The 22478-nt window shown below is 54.5% G+C and overlaps 3 protein-coding genes across 4 annotated transcripts in view; 1 reads left to right on the top strand and 2 right to left on the bottom strand.

Annotated features, from left to right (window-relative positions):
* The window catches only part of LOC117640657 (glypican-6), a 92665-nt gene extending 77915 nt beyond the window's left edge, over positions 1–14750 (bottom strand). Inside the window, exon 1 of the mRNA XM_034377434.1 lies at positions 14238–14750. Within this exon, the coding sequence (XP_034233325.1) occupies positions 14238–14496 (259 nt within the window). The 5' untranslated portion in view covers positions 14497–14750. The remainder of the gene's footprint in view (positions 1–14237) is intronic.
* Positions 14751–15201: 451 nt separating this feature from the next.
* On the top strand, positions 15202–18442 carry LOC117640081 (pseudouridine-5'-phosphatase-like). The gene is made up of 4 exons (XM_034376314.1): positions 15202–15376; positions 15883–16101; positions 16185–16423; positions 16499–18442. Exons 1-4 carry the CDS (start codon positions 15322–15324, stop codon positions 16676–16678), a joined length of 693 nt encoding a protein of 230 aa, XP_034232205.1. The 5' UTR covers positions 15202–15321; the 3' UTR covers positions 16679–18442.
* Positions 18298–22462, bottom strand: LOC117640080 (myotubularin-related protein 9). Of its 2 annotated transcripts, none has more exons than XM_034376312.1 (12): positions 22304–22462; positions 21849–22007; positions 21607–21772; positions 21366–21520; positions 21128–21253; positions 20890–21039; positions 20693–20804; positions 20472–20593; positions 20267–20373; positions 19955–20181; positions 19695–19864; positions 18298–19607 (listed from the first exon to the last, which is right to left on the bottom strand). In XM_034376312.1, exons 2-12 carry the CDS (start codon positions 22005–22007, stop codon positions 19338–19340), a joined length of 1764 nt encoding a protein of 587 aa, XP_034232203.1. In that variant the 5' UTR covers positions 22304–22462; the 3' UTR covers positions 18298–19337. The 2 variants fall into 2 exon arrangements, with proteins under 2 accessions (XP_034232203.1, XP_034232204.1); XM_034376313.1 differs by lacking the exon at positions 22304–22462 and adding an exon at positions 22175–22192.
* Positions 22463–22478: the final 16 nt, after the last annotated feature.

Here is a 22478-nt window from a genome sequence, read left to right as displayed (position 1 = left end):
GGGGCAGGGCACGGCACGGCACGGCACGCCACTGCCAATAGCTTTGGCGATTCGCCGCCCGGGCCAGGCAACGCCGCGCAACGCCGGGCAGGACAGGACGGGCCAGCAGGGGCGGCTACACGAGCCGGGCCGCCAGCCTGCGTCGCTCTGTCTCTCTCGCACCCGTGGGCGGCGCCGCAGGAGTGCGAGAGAGACGGAGGCATTATTCGCGAGGCAGCGTTTTACGTCTCCGATTACGCGGGGTGCCTGCACTGCAATGCACTGCTTGGCTTGCAGTGTGCTTGCACTGCCGGTTCGCTGTTCAGGTACTCCGGCGCCCTTTGTGCCACTTTTATCCCGAGACACTCTGACGCGCGCCCAGCCGTGACGTGACGTCATCGACGGCCTATTCTATTCGGCGCTGGAAAAACAAACTGCAGCCCCTCTGGAGGGACCGCCTTGTCCAGAGGTCGGCTCCTGCAACTTTCTTTTACAGTGGCGTCTGCTTATCCAGCAGGAGCTTTGTTTCCAGTGGCGTGCTTGTCCAGCAGGAGCTTTGTTTCCAGTGGCGTCTGACCTTCTTTTCCAGTGGCGTCTGCTTGTCCAGCAGGATCTCCGCCAACGCCAGGAGGCCAGCGACCCACAGTGCCCGCCGAGCGACCCAGAAGAGCGGCGGCATGTCGCTCTGTCTCTCTCGCACGCTTACGGCGAGCCGCGTGAGTGCGACAGAGACAGAGCGACGCTGCATGTGAAATGCACCCACGCTCGGGCCGCTAATCAACACAGGCCGATCCTGTTACGCCACGCTAAAATGAGCCTCATAAATAGGGGCTAGGCCGCGTGGATGCGCTGGATGCACCGGCCGGGATGCATTCTCAATGAGAATCGCCTCGGAAGGGCCTGGCCTGCGTGGGCCCAGCACACTGATTCCGTCGCTCTGTCTCTCTCGCACTCACGGGGCGTCCCGTGCAGGTGCGAGAGAGACAGAGCGACGAAAATGACCCTCGGAATCAGTGTGCCGGGTCGAGCCGACCGGCCCGACTGGCGCGCGGATGCGCATGATTATAAAACAAATTCCTGCGCCGAAACGGAAAAAAGAAAAAGGCGCGCGCACCGGCTCGCGCTGCCGAGCGGGTCGCTCTGTGGGGCGCTCCGAGTGGGTGCGAGAGAGACGGAGCGACGAAAGCGACTCTCGGAATCAGTGTCCGCAGGTTCCTCGGGGCAATGGCGCTAACAGTGCTCCGCCGCTCCGGCCGGTCCTCGCCCTCGCGCACAAAGCAGGGTGGACTTTGGACCGGACCAGCACACTCATTCCGAGAGTCGCTTTCGTCGCTCTGCACGGGGCGCCCCGTGAGTGCGACAGAGAGAGAGAGCGACGAAAGCGACTCTCGGAATCAGTCTGCAGTGGGCCAGTCGGCGGGCTGCTCGTCAGAAAGAAAACGGATTTCATACCAAAGCGCAGGGAGCTATGATTTATAATGGTGCGCCCTCCCCCCACTCCTTCCCCTCCGAGCACCGGCATACCTTGTGAAGGGACAGGGCTGCCGCCTGCAGGCCCTGCAGGCCGAGGGCACCGAGGGCACCGAGGGCCCAGTGGGGCAGCGTGGCAGCGGCGGGGCCACCACAAGCCCGGCCAGCCTGGCCAGCCAGCCGGCGGGGCCCAGGTAGAATTCCACCCCGCACAGACACACACCGGACTCGGGACCCAAGGCGCTGTGCCCTTTCCAACACGTAAACCGTATGAATTGATTACGAAAGCCTGCGAGTTTTCCGACGCTCTTCCTCCTCAGTGACTCGTCGTCGACGAAGGGTTCCGCCCTCGAGTCCGAGAGGGCGGCGCAACGTTGCACCCACGACTTGCATTTCAAATCTCGAACTGCGTTTTGAATTTCCCATCGGATGGCCTTCGGCTTGGCCTTCGGCTTGGCCTTGGGCTCCGAGACGGGGACACATTGCGGTGTGGCCACGCTGTGAGCGTTGCACCTGGTGACCCTCGACCCCCCACGCACGTCTCTCTCGCCACCGATGCGACGCCCCGTGAGTGCGAGAGAGACAGACAGAGCGACAAGCAGGGCACTGTTCGGAAACCGAGCGCCAGGCAGGGCTGCCGATAACCTATCCAAAGGTCCGGGCCCCGTGTCGGTCCACACGACTAGGGATCTCTAGTCGTGTGTCGCTCCCCTCGGACTCCATGATGTGGGGGAGAGAGAAAGAGAGAGTGAGTGAGAGAGAGCGACTCCAGATTAATTCCTCACCTGGAGGCGTAGCGAAGCGGCCGGACGGTCGAGGAATGAAGGAATGCACGCGCGGAGTGGCAGCGCCGCAGCGCCGCCAACCCCCACACCATAAATCCCACAAACCCTGCCAAAGGCCCAAAGGAGTAAACGCTAACACTGAGGAGGCTAAAAAGGAGGCGCAGTTTGTGCGCCGGTGTCGGTGCACCGGCACCGACTTCGTGCTCCACTCCACCCCCGACCACCCCCACCCCCACCCCCGGCTCCGACAAGAGAGGGCTATATGACGTGCCAATTGCCCTTGCTTCTCGGGAAGCCGTGGTCAACGACCAGGTAGGGCAGGCGGGAGGAGAGGGAGGGGAGAGGGGGCGGGGGAGCGACGTGTTCTAGGTGACAGCAAGGCAAGGGAATCCCTCGCGTGGACCGCTAGGTCGAGACACCTCGGGCACACCTCCGGCCTCCGGGCGGAGCGGCGGAGCGGCGGAGCGGCGGAGCGGCGGAGCGGCGGAGCGGCGGAGCGGCGGAGCGGCGGAGCGGCGGAGCGGCGGAGCGGCGGAGCGGCGGAGCGGCGGAGCGGCGGAGCGGCGGAGCGGCGGAGCCGGGGCAGTCCGGCGGCTGCCCTCCGAGCACCGCCTCGTCGCTCTGTCTCTCTCGCACCCCTACGAACCACCCCTGTGTGTGTGTGTGTCTGTGTGTGTGTGAGAGAGAGAGAGAGAGAGAGAGGGAGAGAGAGAGAGAGGGAGAGAGAGAGAGAGAGAGAGAGAGAGAGAGAGAGAGAGAGATGCCTCCTCGGAATCAGTCTGCATGCCGAGCTTAGGGTGGCTTTGCGACGCTGTGCCTCGTGGGCAAAGGTCGCCACCTACAGTACGTATCTCTCGCACACTGTCGCACACCCTGACGAGAGGCCACGTGAGCGCGAGAGAGACAGAGCGACGAAATAGTCTCCGGAATCGCTCTGAGCGGTGCACACCTTCGTCTCCAAATTCCACGTCCCCTCGGCAGTGCTTCGCATCCCCGCCCTTCCCTCTCTGGGGGCACGTCCGGAAACCACCCCCTTCCCTCTCTGTCCGTCTCTGTCGCACTCTCTGCCTGTCCCCGTCCTGCCGGCGGACGGGAGGGCGCTTTCGGACCTCGTTTCGGACGTCCTCGTCCTCCTCGGACGCGGCGGGCGGCAAGGAGAGCGGGGTGCGCGGATTAGCGCACTTTCACGCCCCGCGGCGACAGCGTGACAGCAGGGCACGGCGAGGCCTCGGACAGCGCGAAGGTACGCCACACTGCAAGTCGCCATTCAAATACCGTACTGCCACACTGTGAGTCTCCCTCGCAGAGGGGCGCGCCGAGAAAGTAATCCAGCGACTAGAAAGACTGGCTATGGGCTGAAGAGACTGGATAAAGGGACTGGAGCTAATAGAGACTGGCTAAAGAGGCTTCCTAGCGCTAGAGCCTAGGCTACAGAGATTGTCCAGAGACTGGCTAGAGAGACAGGTCAGAGATACTGGCTAAAGAGATTCGCTAGCAAGACCAGCTAGAGTTGGCTGCCTCTCTAGCGCCGTTCCATTGCAGTGTGTCAAACGAAACGCGTCGCAAAACGCTCGCGGCGGTCAGCCAGTGCAGCCAGCACAGCCACAGCCAGCGCGACAGACCGAGGGGGCAAAACCTCGGGATTTGCGTGTACACATGGTTCGGAAAACGCAATGATTTCATGGCTGATTCGCCTTATTTCGCGACGCACCAGGGTGATGTTGAGCGGGATTGTGCGTGATTGTGTTCGGAAAGAAATGATTTCGGACTGATTTTGCCTGGTTTCGTGTGATTCTGCCTGATTTCGGTCGAATTTAGTGATTTTGGTTGATTTCGGATTGCTTGATTTCGCGTGATTCTCAATGATTCGCATGTGATTTCGGGGGCCGTGTACACATGATTGCGCGAGTTTTTGCCCCCTCGGCGACAGACACACATGGTGACACACCTAGCCGCCCGGAGCGCCTCACACCTGTCCGTCTCACGCGGCCCGTCGGGGTGCTCGCCGTGCTCGCAGTGTGCTGGCCACCTCGCCCCGAGGCCATCAAGGCCGCGCCGGCGGCCACGCCCGCGAACAAGCGGTCTCGCACTCCGGCCGGCCGACCGAGCTGGCAGCCCGCAGGCCGACCCCGGACGGCGCTTTCGTCGCTGTCTCTCTCGCACTCACGGGGCGTCCCGAGGGGGTGCGAGAGAGACGGGGCGCCGTTCGGAATGCCTGGCGCCAGCCCGGGCCTCGCCGCCTCGCTGCGACACTGTAACACCGCTCCGGCATGTTCGGCCGCCCGTGTTTCGGCGCTTCTCGGCGCTCCAGCGCCGCCCCAGCGGGGGCCTCGGGCCTCGGACCTCGGGGCGGAGTCAAGGCCTTGCGCGCCCTGGGCCCCGCATCGCCCCGCATTGTGGCTTTGGCAGCGGGCCGCGTCCGCCGTCATGCAGTGCATCGCCAAACCCGACGCCGCCACGCCGCCCGGGGGCACACCGGCAGACCAGCCCAGCGCACAGTGGGCCAGAAGACCGGCGCCGGCGGCCTAAACTCCAGACGCGTTTTGAGCTCCAGACCAGAGTCGCTAAACAGGACTCGAACCAAAAGTGTGACCCCCACCAATGGATTCCTCGTTTGGACAGCAATGTGGGTCACAAACTTTGTTCGAGTCCCATTTGACGACTCTGGAGCTCAAAACGCGTCTGGAATTTTGCCCGCCTCCACCGGTCTTGGCTGTAACTGTGCGCCACCGCCACCCCTGGCAACGACTTGGCCAAAGTCCGGCCGGCAGACTGAGTCGTTCGTCGCTGAGTCTCTCGCTCGCACCTGTACGGGACGCCCCATGAGTGCGAGAGAGACAGAGCGACGACGGGGAGAGGCGACTGGACGGGATGCTCTGGGGAATCCGTCGTCGCCGCGCGTGGCGGTGCAGGGTCACGGTGTGCAGGATGCAGTGCAGTGCAGTGGCGGCGGCGCGCGCTGTGTTCTCGGAACGCGCCATCTTCCACTCCGCACCGCTCTCTTCCTGCGAGCACCGGCTGCAGAGCAGTGCAGTGGCGGCGGCGCGCGCTGTGTTCTCGGAACGCGCCATCTTCCACTCCGCACCGCTCTCTTCCTGCGAGCACCGGCTGCAGAGCAGTGCAGTGGCGGCGGCGCGCGCTGTGTTCTCGGAACGCGCCATCTTCCACTCCGCACCGCTCTCTTCCTGCGAGCACCGGCTGCAGAGCAGTGCAGTGGCGGCGGCGCGCGCTGTGTTCTCGGAACGCGCCATCTTCCACTCCGCACCGCTCTCTTCCTGCGAGCACCGGCTGCAGAGCAGTGCAGTGGCGGCGGCGCGCGCTGTGTTCTCGGAACGCGCCATCTTCCACTCCGCACCGCTCTCTTCCTGCGAGCACCGGCTGCAGAGCAGTGCAGTGGCGGCGGCGCGCGCTGTGTTCTCGGAACGCGCCATCTTCCACTCCGCACCGCTCTCTTCCTGCGAGCACCGGCTGCAGAGCAGTGCAGTGGCGGCGGCGCGCGCTGTGTTCTCGGAACGCGCCATCTTCCACTCCGCACCGCTCTCTTCCTGCGAGCACCGGCTGCAGAGCAGTGCAGTGGCGGCGGCGCGCGCTGTGTTCTCGGAACGCGCCATCTTCCACTCCGCACCGCTCTCTTCCTGCGAGCACCGGCTGCAGAGCAGTGCAGTGGCGGCGGCGCGCGCTGTGTTCTCGGAACGCGCCATCTTCCACTCCGCACCGCTCTCTTCCTGCGAGCACCGGCTGCAGAGCAGTGCAGTGGCGGCGGCGCGCGCTGTGTTCTCGGAACGCGCCATCTTCCACTCCGCACCGCTCTCTTCCTGCGAGCACCGGCTGCAGAGCAGTGCAGTGGCGGCGGCGCGCGCTGTGTTCTCGGAACGCGCCATCTTCCACTCCGCACCGCTCTCTTCCTGCGAGCACCGGCTGCAGAGCAGTGCAGTGGCGGCGGCGCGCGCTGTGTTCTCGGAACGCGCCATCTTCCACTCCGCACCGCTCTCTTCCTGCGAGCACCGGCTGCAGAGCAGTGCAGTGGCGGCGGCGCGCGCTGTGTTCTCGGAACGCGCCATCTTCCACTCCGCACCGCTCTCTTCCTGCGAGCACCGGCTGCAGAGCAGTGCAGTGGCGGCGGCGCGCGCTGTGTTCTCGGAACGCGCCATCTTCCACTCCGCACCGCTCTCTTCCTGCGAGCACCGGCTGCAGAGCTAACCTCAAACAACAACAGCAAAAAGAGGAAAAACAACAACAGTTTTCGGCGACGTTCCGTTCGCGCACGGGTTCGAGCGGCACCGCGTTCCTTCCTTCGTCTTTATTTTTTTCCGGCCCAGCCTCCGGTCGGTGGACCAATACGACACAGAGGAGGAGAAGGAGGGGGCGGCGGCGGCCCACCTATGTTATTACCTGGCATTAGGCTTAAATTACTTGCCCCTTGCCGCGCCTTGCCGCGCCTTGCCGCGCCGTGCCGCGGCGGAGGCGGCTCGCCACGGCACGGCCTGGTATCGACGCCCCCTCCCTCCCCCTCCCCCTCGCGTGCACGCCCATACGCAGCGTCGTGCAGTACTAAAAGGGTTACGGACAGCGCCATCACGCCGCGCGAAGGGTCCCCTGAAGGTTCTGAGAGGTCCTGAAAGGGCCGAAGGACGCGAAGGAGGACCGCAAGCGAAGCACAGTGAGCCAGTTGGCTGGTAAAGTCGGTCAAAACTCTAGACACGTTTTGAGATCCAGAATCGCTAGGGAGTCAACCCCAACGTGTGACCCCCACCAAAGGATTGCTCTCCGAACGAGGAATCCATTGGTGGGGACACACGTTCGGGTCGTGTGCTGTTTAGCGACTCTGGAGCTCAAAACGCGTAGAATTTCAGCCGGCTCCACCGGTCTTCTGGCCCACTGTGCAAAGGGCTCGCAGGCGAAAAGCGAAGGGCCCCGCCCGAGTCACACGGCCAGCGGCAGCCCAGCGGGGCAGCAGTCCGGCAGCCAACCCCCCCCCCCCCCCCCCCCGAGCGGCAAGGGCTTGCAGAAGTGCCCGGCCAGCGCGGCCAGCGCGAGCAAAAACACAAGCGAGGGGCATAAAGCCTTAAACGCTGGCCTGCGCACCGATTCCGAACGCCGCTTTCGTCGCTCTGTCTCTCTCGCACCCGTGCGCGACGCCACACGAGTGCGAGAGAGACAGAGCGACGGTCTTTGGTGTGGCGCGGGATGCAAACTGCAGCACCTCCGCCTGTAACGAGCGGAGCGCAGAAAACGGGCAGAAAACGTGTTTACAAATGCAGCCCATTCTATTGTCTGGCCGGCTGGTCGGCCCTAAAGTCATTGCAGGGGGCGGTGCTGGTGGTGCTGCACGCTGGGGTTTACGTACTCCGCGCCGGTGCGGGCCACTCCGCGCCACGTCCGCCAGTCCCGTGCGATACTTCTGTTTGCACAATGCAAAATACGGCGCCCGGCGCGCGGACCGCCGCCGTGCCGCCTCGCCGTCGACCCGCCGCCGCACAGCCCGTCGGAGGCGGCCAAAACTCTAGACGCGTTTTGAGCTCCAGAATCGCTAAATGGGACTCGAATCGAACATGTGACCCCACCAATGGATTCCTCGTTTGGGAGCAACCTTCTGGCAGCCTTCTAGCCCACGGTGCGCCGTGGCAGCAGACTGATTCCGAGAGTCGTCTTCGTCGCTCTGTCTCTCTCCCCTACGCCCCATGAGTGCGACTGAGACAGAGCGACGGAAACGACTCTCGGAATGAGTCTGCAGCCGCCAGACGCGCCGTGCGGCCGGTACGGGCCCAACGCCCAGCACGGCCCCGCACCGCACCGGCCGGCACGGCACACCAGTGCCCGGCTGTGCTGGGCTGTGCCGGATGAGAGCTATCTGCCGCGAGCATCGCGGTGCATCGGTAAAGGCGCCTCCCCGCTGCCCCCCCTTCCTCGCCTCCGAGCTCACACGTGAGGTGTATCCACGGGGCAGACCGGCAGGCCGGCGGCAGGCCGGCGGCAGGCCGGCACAGCGGGCGGCGGATAAGTGCAGTTACCTCTCCGAGTGGGCAGGACATTGTGTGTGAGAGTGTGTGTGTGTGTGCGTGTGTGTGCCGCATGCTTGCGGCGGTAGGAAGTATACACTAAAGGAACGGGAGACGATACTAGTACAGTGGACTGGCGCGAGAGCACAGTGGAGGAGGAGAAGGAGGAAAGGGTGAAAGGAACGGGAAAGAAAAGTAAGGAAAATGGGCCTTTCAGGACCTAAAATTTCCCTGATTTCAAAGACCAAAATTGTCATTTCCTCTCACTTTCCACATTTCCCAATCGTGCGAAACCCTGCGAAGCGACCCCAGAAGTCCCTTCGACCGCGACGCCGCGAAGCGTGTTCGGAGCCGCGGTCATTGGCGTGGGTACACATCGCCTTATCAGTTGGGTGGCGCTGGAGCCCGGGGCCTGGAGCGGCGCTGGAGAGACAAAAAGAGGGACGGCAGCAGGTGCAGAAGCAGAGGGCACACTGGACACGCGATGCGGCATGCAACGAGACTGCACAAACCAAGGGTAGATTGCATCACGCGCAATCACGCGCCTGTGTGCACTTTTCAGGGCTGAATTTACCACAGTTTTTTACAAAGTGCGCGTGTCCCATTCACGAGCGCAGACTCCATCGGCAAGGCAAACTCCAGGGCAATCTAGGCTGACTCTAGGCAGGCTCTAGCCCAGCGGTTCTCAACCTTTCTCGGCTCGCGACCCCAAATTTGAAGCCAAAAATTTCCGCGACCCCCAGGAAAAATTTCGCGACCCCACGGGACCCCTCCTTTAACATGCCACGGCGTCTGATCCGAGGCGGGCATTTTGCTCCCTCAACGGGCAGTTGGTCTTTGGACCTTCCTTTAGCATGCCTTTGTTACGGAGTGCAATTATCAGTCTTAGTTTGGGAGCAGTATTGTCTCAAAGTTGGCCGAAACGCTCAGAAATGTCTATGAAAAATCGTGTTTTGGGCCGATTTTAAGCAGCCACTGCGTCTGATCCGAGGCGGGCATTTTGCTCCCTCAACGGGCAGTTGGTCTTTGGACCTTCCTTTAGCATGCCTTTGTTACGGAGTGCAATTATCAGTCTTAGTTTGGGAGCAGTATTGTCTCAAAGTTGGCCGAAACGCTCAGAAATGTCTATGAAAAATCGTGTTTTGGGCCGATTTTAAGCAGCTACTGCGTCTGATCCGAGGCGGGCATTTTGCTCCCTCAACGGGCAATTGGTCTTTGGACCTTCCTTTAGCATGCCTTTGTTACGGAGCGCGATTATCAGTCTTAATTTGGGAGCAGTATTGTCTCAAAGTTGACCAAAATAAGCACAACGATTTTTCAAAGACACTTGCGACCGTTTTGATCGACTTTGAGACAATACTGCTCCCAAACTAAGACTGACAATCGCACTCCGTAACAAAGGCATGCTAAAGGAAGGTCCAAAGACCAATTGCCCGTCGAGGGAGCAAAATGCCCGCCTCGGATCAGACGCAGTAGCTGCTTAAAATCGGCCCAAAACACGATTTTTCATAGACATTTCTGAGCGTTTCGGCCAACTTTGAGACAATACTGCTCCCAAACTAAGACTGATAATTGCACTCCGTAACAAAGGCATGCTAAAGGAAGGTCCAAAGACCAACTGCCCGTTGAGGGAGCAAAATGCCCGCCTCGGATCAGACGCAGTGGCTGCTTAAAATCGGCCCAAAACACGATTTTTCAAAGACACTGCTGACCGTTTCGGCCAACTTTGAGACAATACTGCTCCCAAACTAAGACTGATAATTGCACTCCGTAACAAAGGCATGCTAAAGGAAGGTCCAAAGACCAGTTGCCCGTTGAGGGAGCAAAATGCCCGCCTCGGATCAGACGCAGTGGCTGCTTAAAATCGGCCCAAAACACGATTTTTCATAGACATTTCTGAGCGTTTCGGCCAACTTTGAGACAATACTGCTCCCAAACTAAGACTGATAATTGCACTCCGTAACAAAGGCATGCTAAAGGAAGGTCCAAAGACCAACTGCCCGTTGAGGGAGCAAAATGCCCGCCTCGGATCAGACGCAGTGGCTGCTTAAAATCGGCCCAAAACACGATTTTTCAAAGACACTGCTGACCGTTTCGGCCAACTTTGAGACAATACTGCTCCCAAACTAAGACTGATAATTGCACTCCGTAACAAAGGCATGCTAAAGGAAGGTCCAAAGACCAGTTGCCCGTTGAGGGAGCAAAATGCCCGCCTCGGATCAGACGCAGTGGCTGCTTAAAATCGGCCTAAAACACGACCCCAGCATCGCCGCGACCCCTTAAAAAAATTTCGCGACCCCGCTTGGGGTCGCGACCCTAAGGTTGAGAACCACTGCTCTGGCCTGCTCCAGGCGGACTCCAGGCGGACTCCAGGCAGACTGCAGGTCGACTGCAGGCAGACTCCAGGTAGACTCCAGGCGGACCCTAGGCAGACTCCAGGCAGACTCCATGCGGACTCCAGGGAGACTCCAGGGAGACTCCAGGCAGACTCCAGGCAGACTCCAGGCAGACTCCAGGCAGACTCCATGCGGACTCCATGCGGACTCCATGCGGACTCCATGCGGACTCCATGCGGACTCCATGCGGACTCCAGGCAGACTCCAGGCAGACTGCAGGCAGACTCCAGGCGGACCCCAGGCAGACTCCATGCGGACTCCAGGCAGACTCCAGCGCGGGCGTCCCACGCGCGGCTCCATTCACACGGCAGCGTAAGCCCTCCCGGCAGTGCACGGCCGCGCCGCCCCGCCTCTCAAACATGAAATATGATGATTGTGATTGTGGACCGCGCGGCTTGGCGGCTTGGCGGCTTGGCGCGGCGCAGCGCGGCCGGCAGACCGGGCAGACCGACCGGCGGAAGGGTCAATGACGTCATTTGGCATTCCTAATGAGGCGCGGCCGTATCTCAGCGCCACGCCCCCGCGGCCCCCGCGGCCCCCGCGGCCCCCGCGGCCCCAAAGGCGCAGCGCGCGCAGACCACCTCCGCGACCTGCAGCAGACTCATTCGCTCTGCCTCTCTCACACCTATGGCCCATGACTGCGAGAAAGACAGAGCGACGAAAACGACTCTCGGAATCAGTCTGCTGGTCGGGCACGCCGCGATGCAGCACCACCCCGATGACGAACAGTCGTTATTACCGTACCGTTCGCGCGCCGCCTTTCAGCGAACTCCGCGCGCCTCCGTCCCCGAGGCCGTCCCCGAGGCCGTCCCCGAGGCCGTCCCCGAGGCCGTCCCCGAGGCCGAGGCCGCCCTCGTTGCAAACTTTGTCCGAAGTGTGGCCCCCGAGGGGGCGCGCATGAGTTACAGCCGTGGGGCTCACCAGGCCCGCCAGGCCCACCCACCGACAAGCCTCATCCAATAATCCCCGCTTCGGCCCCCAGGCCCGCCGCCGCCGCCCCGCCGCCAGCACTAACGCCATTTTTCCCGTTGTCCAGTGTGGTGTCCAGGAGTCCATAGCGGAGGCCGTCATGGACGTCACGGCCGAGGCCATGGAGGCCATGGACACCGCGTGAGTTATGGCGGATTAGGGCCCGGCCAAAGCCCCGGGTCATTTCATTGACCCGCGCCGGGGAGGGGGTGGGGGACATTCCTCCGGAAGAGCGCCGTCTCTCTCTCTCTCTCTGTCTCCCTCCGGCCAGACCTATCCCACGTCACATCCTCATGCCGTCTGCTCGGTGAGCTCGGTGCGCTCGCGTGAGACGCGGCGGAGTCCGCAGTCCGAGCGCCGCCCAGAGTCCAGTGGAGGAGTCCGAAGGAGTCCCGGGCCCATAGGGGACGAAAACGGCCCATTAACCATCATTATACTTTAACGGCACGGCACGGCACGGGCCGCGGGGCCTTACGTCTTATTCATACGCCACGCCACGGCACGGCACGGCACGGCACGGCACGCCCCCGAGCGCCAGAATGGACGACATGACATCGACACCTGACATGAGCGAGCGAGTAATTGCTCTGCCCGCGCACCAGGTGGTCCACACACGCACACACACACACACACACACACACACACACACACACACACACACACACACACAGAGTGTATGTGTTACACACACACACATGCACACAGAGAAAAGCGGGTACGCACATGGACATATAAAGTCAAGGTAATTATCAAAGCGGTCGACCGGCAGGTGGACTGTAAGCAGAACAATGTAAGTGGCGGGCCACTGGCAGCCACGGCAGGGCGGCCAGGACGGCCAGGACGCCGAGGCCCCGGGCGGTGACTCACTGCAGAACGCCCCTGCCTGCCGGCACGCCGTCTCTCTCTCTCTCTCTCTCTCTCTCTCTCTCTCTCTCTCTCTCTCTCTCTCTCTCTCTCTCTCGTGCGAGAGAGACGGGGCAGGATGCCTGGCGACCAAGAAAGCGAATTCCGAACACCGAACGAGACCGGACCGGCGCGGCGCGGCAGGGCGTGGCAGGGCGTGGCAGGGCACGGCGTCCAAGGGCGCGAGGCGCGACAAAAACGAGGAGCGAGGGCTCCAAGGGCTCGCCGAGGGACGGAGGGACAGGACAAAGAGGCGGAGAGTGAAATTTGGACGGGAAGGGGCGAGCGTGGCAGCGCAGGGCGGCGCGGGGCAGCTAGAATGCCAAGTACGTATAGAGCCGCGCCATACACTACGCCGACAGTGTACTTACAGTGTAGCGACAGGAGGGCACAGTGATTTAAAGGCTGAAAAACAAGCGCAACCCTTCCTTTGCCAGCCTGGCCCTGGCCGGCACACTCATTCCGAGAGTCGTTTCCGTCGCTGTCTCTCTCGCACTCATGGGCAGCCCGTGTAGGAGCGAGAGAGACAGAGCGACGAAAACGACTCTCGGAATCAGTCTGCAGGCTGCACGCCGCAGCCTGGACGGCTCGCTCTCCCAACAAATAATTGCCGAGACATTTAGAACAGCGACCGCGAGCCTCGGCTGGCTGGCCCGGGCCGGCCTGCAGGTCGCGACACGTCCACAGCAGACTGATTCCGAGAGTCGTTTTCGTCGCTCTGTGCCTCTCGCACCCACAGAGGCCGCCCGATGAGTGCGAGAGAGACAGAGCGACGGAAAGGACTCTCGGAATCAGTCTGCTGCATGGGATCGGCTGGCCGGAGTCTGGAGTGCACTTGATTGGGGGACGCCCCCCGAGTCCCACTGCACTGCAAGGGCCCCGTCCCGTGCGAAGGGTGAGTCATGCGTGGGGCACCAAATTACATAATCGACCAAAAGGGCCCCGGCGGAGCGCCCCAAAAGGGGCCGGCCGTCAGGACGCCACCCTGAGCACGGTGCACCCTGCTGCAGCACGCCGAGGGGCCAGCCGCCTCGCCCTGGGCAAACGCACGGAACAATGCTTTCGTCGCTCTGTCTCTCTCGCACCCTCGCGGCGTTCCGCAAGGGTGCGAGAGAGACAGAGCGACGAAGCGGCCTGTTGGCACCGCTTGCTTTGTCGCCGCCGGCGCCAAGGTGGCGAGCACGTAGCCTTGGTGTCCTGCCGAGTGTGGTGACACCTTGGGCCTGGCCAAGACACCTAGGACCTCCAGGACACGGCGTCCAACGCCGTGGGGAGGAGGAGAAAAGGGAGGAGAAAGGACTCGCGGTAGGGAAGGCCGGTGGACTTTGAACTCGGCGGCCAGGGGCGCTGCTTGCGCTGCTTTGGGGGCAGGCTATGCAGGAGACACTCCACTGTGCAGGCATGGACCTGCAGGCCACCTGGGTTCGGGCCGCCGGTCCCCGCCCCGCCCCGCCCCGCGCAGCCCCCCTCCAGCCAGCCCGGCATGCAGCCTCACCGGTCCGGCGCGGAGCGTTCGGTGACAGACTTTTAAATTTCAGCCACTTCCGGTTACGCCTCCGTGGGGTGTCGGAAGCTGGGCCACAAGTGGCGGTGTGTGTGTGTGAGTGTGTGTGTGTGTGTGTCCAGCCGAAGCGAACGGTGGGTGGGACCGAGCCGGCAGGATTCAGTGTGGTGTTTGACACCTTAACCGCGAACGTGGTTTCAACCGGGGTTTCGCTGTCCTTCGTGAGACGCACCTGTGAGCGGATCCTTCGGCACGTCGGCTCCAGTGTAGCGCAGGCTGGAGCAGCTGATGTCCTGCGTCGCCGACGTCGTCGCGGTATCCTTATCCTTGGGCAGGGTGGCCGCCGCTGCCGGCGAGACGGAGACCGCCAGGAGCGACACAGTCGCCCACAGGGCCGCGAACTGACACATGCCCGCGGCGCGAACGCCCTTCCTTCGCACACACTTGAACAGGCACTTGATTTCCACTCGGTCGCCGGGAGTTGCACGCATTTTCGGAAATAAACAAATCGGGCTGAAGCGAGAGGTTAAGTCTGTCCGGCTCGGACTTTAAGACGCGGAACGACCGCTACTCCTGGGACGCGACGCAAGCCGAGAGCATTGGCGGCTCGAATCGGTGCGCGAAGGCAGGCGGAAGCCGCGGGTGCCGGCGAAACTGAAGAGAACACTGAAACTACACGGACGCGGCCATGCCAGGATCCACGAAGCAGCGGCACGGACTACTCGCCTGATGCGCGTTCGGCAACGCACTGCCACTGCCTGGCTGGAAAACACAGCGGCAAAGCGGCTTCCCCCTCCACGGCCGCCGCCAGCCACCCCAAACACCACCCCCACCCGCCGCCACCCGCCCCTCGCCCTCCCCCACCCTCCCCTCCCCTGTACTCGGGCGCGGCTTTGTCCGCCGCCCGGCCGCCATGACACCTAGGGAGTCTAGGGAAGAGTCGCAGGAATTCCCCGGTTGGCTGGGAGGCCGGTGCTCCGCGGATCGCCTCTCTCGGTCCTGAACACTCCCTTCAGCCCTGACTTGAAATTCTGACTTGTTTGAGGGTACCAGCGGTGGGACGACGCGTTTCACGCGCCCACACGCACCCGCTTCGGTACCGCGGACCGCGGTGGCTTGTGGGTAAGGACACCGAGCGCCAGGCGCGGTCACCCCCACGCTCCGAGTCGTCGTCCGGGATGATAGCATCCCTTCGAAGGGCGATGCTCGGCTGTTCACCAGACGTCTACGTTCGTCTGCTAGAACTGTCGTCTGTTTATGGGAGCTAGTCATAGGATCAAGAACTTTACCCGAATCTGCTAAAAAAGCGAAGTAACATGGCGTTTTCCAAAGTTTCTCATGTCATATTCGACATGGATGGCCTGCTGTTAGGTGAGGAAAGTCGATGCGGCGCTTTCCTGAAAGGGAATTGAAGCAAAGTTGTCCACCGTGAAGGCCTAGACGACGACCTGGGTAACCTTGACAGGCTGGAATTCAGTGGAATTTTCGAAATTGAACGTAACATCATTCTCTGTATTTCTTAGTTTAAATGGCCTTGCCACATGCTGCCTCCTTTCATAAAAGCTCTGCATCTTCAAAAGAATATTTTTGTTTACAATATGTGTTATTCTGCAGTTAGATTACATCATTATTTCTTCTTGTTTAGTCATTTTGTTTGTCATTTTTTTGTGTCACTTTTTCCACTGCATAACAGAATTATGGCGCTCAAGTAATGAAGGCCACACCATCTTCATAAGTGAAAATAATGTCAGAATGATCTCTTTGAATGACGTAGCATAGTAGTGAAAGCTAGTCGAAGTTTAGTCCTTTAACTGAATTACTGGTTTCCTGAGAATTTCATTGTACTGGTTTTGTGTAATCTTCTTCTCTGTTTACAGACACTGAAAAAATTTACAAGAAAACCATTGGAGATGTGTTGGCTAAGTATGGCAAAGACTACACTTGGGAACTTAGAGACATGGTGATGGGTACAGTCGAACAGGACACTGCAAAGATCCTTGTGAATGAATTGAATCTTCCCATCACTGATACGGAGTTTAGGGCAGAATGCAAGGCAAGCCAAAAGGATAGTCTCAGACAAGCAGAATTTATGCCAGGTATGGATGGTTCCATATGTTTGTAAGAAATTTGATTCATTTATTCTACTGTTATAATTATAATGCTTCACCCAACTTCAAAGGTGCTGTGAGGCTGGTTCGTCACTTGAGTAAACATGGTATACCTATCGCTGTTGCTACCAGCAGTGGGTCTGAAAGTGTTCAATGGAAAACGTCACAACCAGAAAACAAAGAAGTATTTTCACTGTTCCATCATGTTGTGATGGGAAGCTCAGATGAGGAAGTGAAGAACGGAAAACCAGCTCCAGATATTTTCCTTGTATGTGCTTCACGTTTCCCTGATAAACCAGCACCAGAGAAGGTAGGCAAAGAGAGAAATCTATCATCTAGTTACACAAAATTGATGTCTTCAACAAAATATTTTTTATCATTTCAGTGCCTTGTGCTAGAAGATGCCCCGAATGGAGTTCTTGGGGCTCGTTGTGCTGGTATGCAAGTTGTGATGGTGCCAGATGATCATGTCCCTGAAGAGAAGAAGAAGGCGGCTACTCTTGTCGTAAAATCATTATTGGATTTTAAACCAGAGCTCTTTGGTCTCCCAGCGTTTGAAAACTAAATTGGCAGCTTTTGACATGGGTAGTTTGGCAAGAAACTTTGTACTTGTTTAAATTTCACATTTAGTTTTCTCTCCCCAAAAGGCGTCCATGTCTTTGTTTCAAAGCACTATCTTATCTGTAAATTTGATCTTATTTTTCTATGGTTTTGTTTTTAGTATTTTTTTGAAATAGGAACTTTTATTTAAGGTCTCTTAAAAATTACAGGCTTTGTCTTGCCAACAAAGCGGTGTCTATATGTGTTAATGGTCTTGTTCAGTTATGATGATCTAGTGTCTATTTTGGTTACTCCTAAATTGCAGTTAATTGAAAAAACCTGCTTATCTTTAAGCTTGCACAACCTCAATGCACAAACAGAAAAGGAAAAAAAAACCATTCCACCTTTTGAAAAAAGAAAAAAAAACAATTAGACTCCTGCCTAGGGTTATAAGTTTTAATGGCTTGCAGTTTTTGTTAAATGTGAGAGGGACTATACCCTTCTCCCTTTTCCCTTTGTGCTCAGAACAAAATTGTAGGCCATCCGTTAATGAACGTAGATGTCATTACACAATGGCAAAGAGAGCTGTACTTAATAGTGCCAATGGATCTGAGGATTGTAGTCCTGGACTCTACCAAGGATCAGCTTGAATTGTTCCTTGTCATAGAGGATTTTCTTAAATATTTTGCACTTAGAAACAGAAACATTTCCCTCCTTTAAAAGTTCTTTCAAACAAAATTTTTACTTTAAGGAAGTTATGTCTGTTGTATTCGAATGAATATGGACATAATGTTGAAATTTTTTTACAATGTCGTGTAGAATATCTGGTCATTGCGTGCCCTTTCAGTGGAGATTATTTTGTTTATGAAGCACAGGGTCGTCTGTTAAGAAATTTTCTGTTTATTTGATCTCTTAAGTTGTACATTCTGAGCACATGTGTTCTCAATTGAGGTGCTTGAAAGAGAAATATAGGGTGTGAGGAACAAATATCATTGCATATAAGTATCTTTTCATATATTGTGTGCATAATGTATATTGTTGAGGTGTGTATGCACTGTACATTGAAAGAATCATTATTTTTTTAACAGACTGCAGAGAGATTAAAGTTAAAGTTATCCTCACCAATTATAAATTTTACTTTTACTATTTATTTTGTTATTTGCTTCTACCTTTGATAATTGTTAAGGGACTTTCCTGAGTCTTATTTGTTTTTAAACCAAGACATGAATTGAAGCTTGGTGGGATTATGCAGCCTGCTGAGTTCAACAGTGTCAGAAGTTTTGTGAAGTTAGGCTATATCCTGCAACAGGCTGGTGGAAGCAACGTTCATGTCTTCAGGTGCAGTCTCACCAGCGATACCTCTAGTCTCCTCGTTACTATCATATGAAGTGAAGAAGGGAAACAAAAGACTAATATTGTTTTAAGTTGTGTATCTTATTTCTGTCATAGTACATTTTACATTTTATGTGAAACTCAGTTTAATAATTCCACATAGTAACTGTATTTATTTGAAAGGCAGGGAATCTTTTAGTCCTTGTGTGCAAATAGTGTCTTGAAAACATTCCTCTAAATCGTAGATGGGAGTGTGAATCTACAGGTAATCACAATGCTGTGAAGGAAACAAAAAGTCCTCCTCAAGCCATGTAGATTTTGGTGTTTTATTTTCAATAGAGTGCTGATTTTTTTTTAAAGACATTGTTTTTATGTACATTGTTGGCCAATCAAGTTTTGGTTAATTTTATGTTGTTGTACCGGTTGTACCGGTAAATAAAAGCTTACAAGACAGAAATCTTGTTATTAAACCTAAAAATATTTACAAACTACATTTTATCACGGTCAATTAACAACAATATTTTTAAAATAGAGATCTGTCACAAATAAGATGAACCATACAACGCAATGGTGTTTCCCCACTCAGATGTTAGACTTGCGCAGACACTTAAAACCTCTCAGATTGCAAAGCAGTGGAAACAAGATAAATTTAGAGAAAAACTGAGAAACATGCTCTCACAGGACAAGAGTGGATAAGAACATATGAATAATGTTACGAGAGCTAAGTATTGCAGTCCAGCCTTGCATTTGACAATCAGCTATACACTTTCAGTTGCTACTCACAACCTCATAACCAACATGGCCTTATTTTTCCCTACAAGAGACAATGCATCATTCAAAGGAATGTAAAATTGAATACCATATCTTAAAAAGGAACACATATGCCTGTTGAAGGGTGCAAAGCTATTATCATTTTGTAGTCAACAAAAATTCATTCCTTTACAATCGAATCTTACTAACACTAAAAGACTAAATAATAAATCATAAAAAGGCAGAATTTAGTTCACTTTGGCTTCATAAACGTGGCATTGTATTACATCTGAATAAACTTTGCTTGAATACATAACAGTACACTAAATAGCTTAAATGGGTGCACATATTTTAAGTTGCTTAGAGTAAGTAATAAATAAATCAATAATAAAAAATAAAAAAGGAATATCACATAAAGATCCAACTATAATGGTTGAAAAAAAATATGGTTGCGTTCACTTATGCAAATTACACACAACAAAATTCATTTAGCAAATGGCAAAAGCCTTGGGTAGAGCTACATTAACATACCAATTTTTTAAAAGTGATGACTCAACAGCCAGCTGTCAAACATGATGAGATAAGTAGAGATTGGCTTTAACTTAAATCTGAGATGAAGGACTTGGACTGGTTGGTGACACTGCACTGGATGCACTTGCAGTTGGTGTTGCTGCACTGTCAGTAGAAGTATTTCTTTTTAAGATGCCTCGTTCAACAGCCTCTTTCTCGAGTTCTGCCAACTGTCTCCGTAAGCGTGTTGCCTTAAACCTCAATTCTTTGTCATTTTCTTTTAGAGCCATGACCGCCTGGAGAGCTTTCTGCTGAGGGCTTTGGTCAATGACCCACCTCAAATACAGATCAGACCATAAGGACTGAAAGAAAAATAAAAACAGTTTTAAAAGAAATTAACTGCAAATTTGTTAATGTAGACACCACTTCCAAGTGGTAAGAAAACTTACAAGGCTCATAGGCGCGACTGAAGGCCATATCACACGATTGTTTGGATCATACATAGGATTCAGATAAGACTGAAGTATATCAGGACGGTTAAGGAAGGACCACAAACTTGCCGTGTTCTGAGCAAGTTTCAGAGACACTCTCTCAGCCTCACAATTACCAAGAAAGGTTCCTAAAAATGTAGATGCACACATGAGTTACTCTAAAGGGAAGAAAATTAAAAACAAAGAAATGTTACAAAAGATGTTTAAGATTTTCTTACCAAATTGAGAGCTGTAGGAATGTTCAAACAATAATATCAGGAGTGGTTGACTGAACTCAAAACTGCATGGATATTGTTGGTGTATCTGTTGTACACAATCCAAGAACAAAAGAAATGTGGGTGCATTATTTTTGTTTCGCCCACTGGTTGAATAGCATGACTTAGAGTGTCTTTGAGGAAATGGGTAACCAGCTTGAATCCACTCTCGTTCTACAAGTGCTTCTAATCTGAAAATTAACGGAAATTTTGAGTTACTAATGTTACATTGATGGCACATTTGAAGAAACTCAATTTAAATTTTAAAAAGCTTACCCTCGAACAGTCCGACAGTCTGGGTTCAATATAACTTGGGCAAGTGAAGTGACAAGCAGTGTTGAGTCAAGCCCCTCTGATCCATGAACAAGAACAGATAATCCTTCCTGGACAACACACATCAAAAACAAGCAGGCTTAGAGGCTCAACAAAAATGAACAAGAAAGTGGACAGGGTCTTGTAAATGGTAAATGTACCGGTATACCTTGTCCAGACATTGTGCTACAACACACGCACAATTCAATGTGTCCTTTACATGAGTCATCCAGTTAGAAGATTCCAAGCGTGAAAGCCAACGATCCATGGAAGAAGAGGTATCATTGCAAGCTGAGCATTTCATAAAAAACCGAAACAAAAATCAATATTTTTAGACATTGATCAAACAACAATGAAAACTAAAACACTAAATATGTCAACAAGCACAACCTTCAATCAGTTTTGTTAGAGACTCGAGGAGAACATGACGTCTATCGATTGGTTTATGCGATCTTCGCCACTGGGGATAATTAACTTCAACTTCATACCCTCCTCCTCTGGCCTGAAAGAAGCAAAAGCATTTACATCAGTATAATATCAGAATGCAGGGAGACTAGCTGGCAACCATCAATCCTGTACTTATTTACCTTAGCAGATTGTGCAAAATTCATTGTCCTAGTATCGATTATAAATCCTCGTTTGCCTGGGCCAAGAACTGCATTTAAGAGTTTTTCATCTTCTCTGCATCGCCTAGAATTTGGGCCAAGTAGTGGCTGACTGCTTCTAAGCAAGTAACTCTGAAAACCAATGATGAGAATCCAATGAAAAATAAGGAACAGCAACAACATGCACAACTTCTGAAATCTACAGTGAGGCAGCACTGACCCCTCCTTCATGACGATAACAAAGAATAGGGAAACGGCCACCTTCCCGAAATGTGGCAGCCGTTATTAGAGTTTCGTCATCAATTGACTTGGGCACAACAACAGTGCTTGGATAAGAAGGACATACCTGAACAAAATTGCAAGTAAAACATGGTTTAACAAAACAAGAAAATATGAAATACTGAGCAACTATTTCCCTTTTTGAGGTGATAACTAAAGGAGAAAGCTAGAAAACTCACATTGTAATCTTTGTTCACATAAGAAAACCTCCATTCTTCAGACAAAGCAGTGACAAGTTTACTAAATTCAGTCTCTGGTCGAAATGTTGTCCATCCATCTTCCAAAATTGTGTACATAGGACGGTAGAAGAAAGGATACCAATTGTTTGGATCAGCTAAAACATACAATTGAAAATTAACAATATACAATTAGCAGTCAGAGGACTATGCTGAGAGATGAGGCAGGAGACTTGCAACTCACCAACATTAGACAGCTTTTCAATTGAGGAAGCAATATTGAGAAACTCCCTCTGCTCTTTGATATCTAGTTGTATGATTCGAAAGTCTTTGCACTTGATGACAAGGCTACCTCCACCAGCTTGGTTGTCTGGTTTGCGCTCCACAGAATCAACATTCCGATGGAGTAGCTAAAAACAATTCCAATAACGTAAGTTCAAAGGGTCATTCTTACACAGACATGGAATGGGATTGCAAAGCACATACCCAAAGTTCTTCAACTCCTTCCTTGCGAGAAGAGAGAATCATATGATGACTGATAATACAAAGAGATCTTTCAACTGGCTTTTCAGCAGGTTGGCGAAATGGAGTGTGCACAAGAACCCCATCCAGTTGTGGAGTTTGAATAAGTTCAAAGAATTCCATCTGCAAACAAAAAGGAGTTAGGCAAAAGATGTCAGTAACCTAGAAAGTAGCCGAGAACCTAAAAAAGCATTAATGGATAAACATAAACGATCCGGGACGGAGAGAAAATCGTTCCAATCAGAAAAATGTGAAAGAACTCGTCAATTTGGGTACTAAAAATAACTGACATAACATGATTAGCAAAAACGAGGAGGTTATGTATCAGCTGACGTATGTTTTGGCCAAAACCACTCTCTCTGAAGTAGTACAGCAACTAAATGCACGATCACAAATAAGTGGCGATTACAAACACTGACTTTGGATGGTCGGTTGTTCTCGGGTAGCTTTCTGTCAGGTTGTTTACATTTACGATGAGTATGGTTGTTCCGACACGACAAGCAAAGAGACGACAGCTCAGCTCAGCTGCAGGGGGCGGCAGCGGTGGCGATGGTGGTGGTGGTGGGGGTAGTTCGGGTGAGGATGAGCATGAGG

This window comes from Thrips palmi, unplaced genomic scaffold, assembly GCF_012932325.1.
Source record: "Thrips palmi isolate BJ-2018 unplaced genomic scaffold, TpBJ-2018v1 HiC_scaffold_12, whole genome shotgun sequence".
Lineage (NCBI taxonomy): Eukaryota > Metazoa > Arthropoda > Insecta > Thysanoptera > Thripidae > Thrips > Thrips palmi.
Note: the sequence above shows the minus strand (reverse complement) of the source record. Positions and strands in the feature narration are given on the sequence as shown.

Coding starts and splice junctions, on each gene's coding strand:
- LOC117640081 (XM_034376314.1), top strand. CDS start 15,322: ATGGCGTTTTCCAAAGTTTCTCATGTCATATTCGACATGGATGGCCTG. Junction 15,377..15,882: donor CATGGATGGCCTGCTGTTAG/GTGAGGAAAGTC, acceptor CTCTGTTTACAG/ACACTGAAAAAATTTACAAG. Junction 16,424..16,498: donor ATAAACCAGCACCAGAGAAG/GTAGGCAAAGAG, acceptor TTATCATTTCAG/TGCCTTGTGCTAGAAGATGC.
- LOC117640080 (XM_034376312.1), bottom strand. CDS start 22,007: ATGGAATTCTTTGAACTTATTCAAACTCCACAACTGGATGGGGTTCTT. Junction 21,521..21,606: donor TGAAAAGCTGTCTAATGTTG/GTGAGTTGCAAG, acceptor TGTATGTTTTAG/CTGATCCAAACAATTGGTAT. Junction 20,594..20,692: donor TCTAACAAAACTGATTGAAG/GTTGTGCTTGTT, acceptor TGAAATGCTCAG/CTTGCAATGATACCTCTTCT.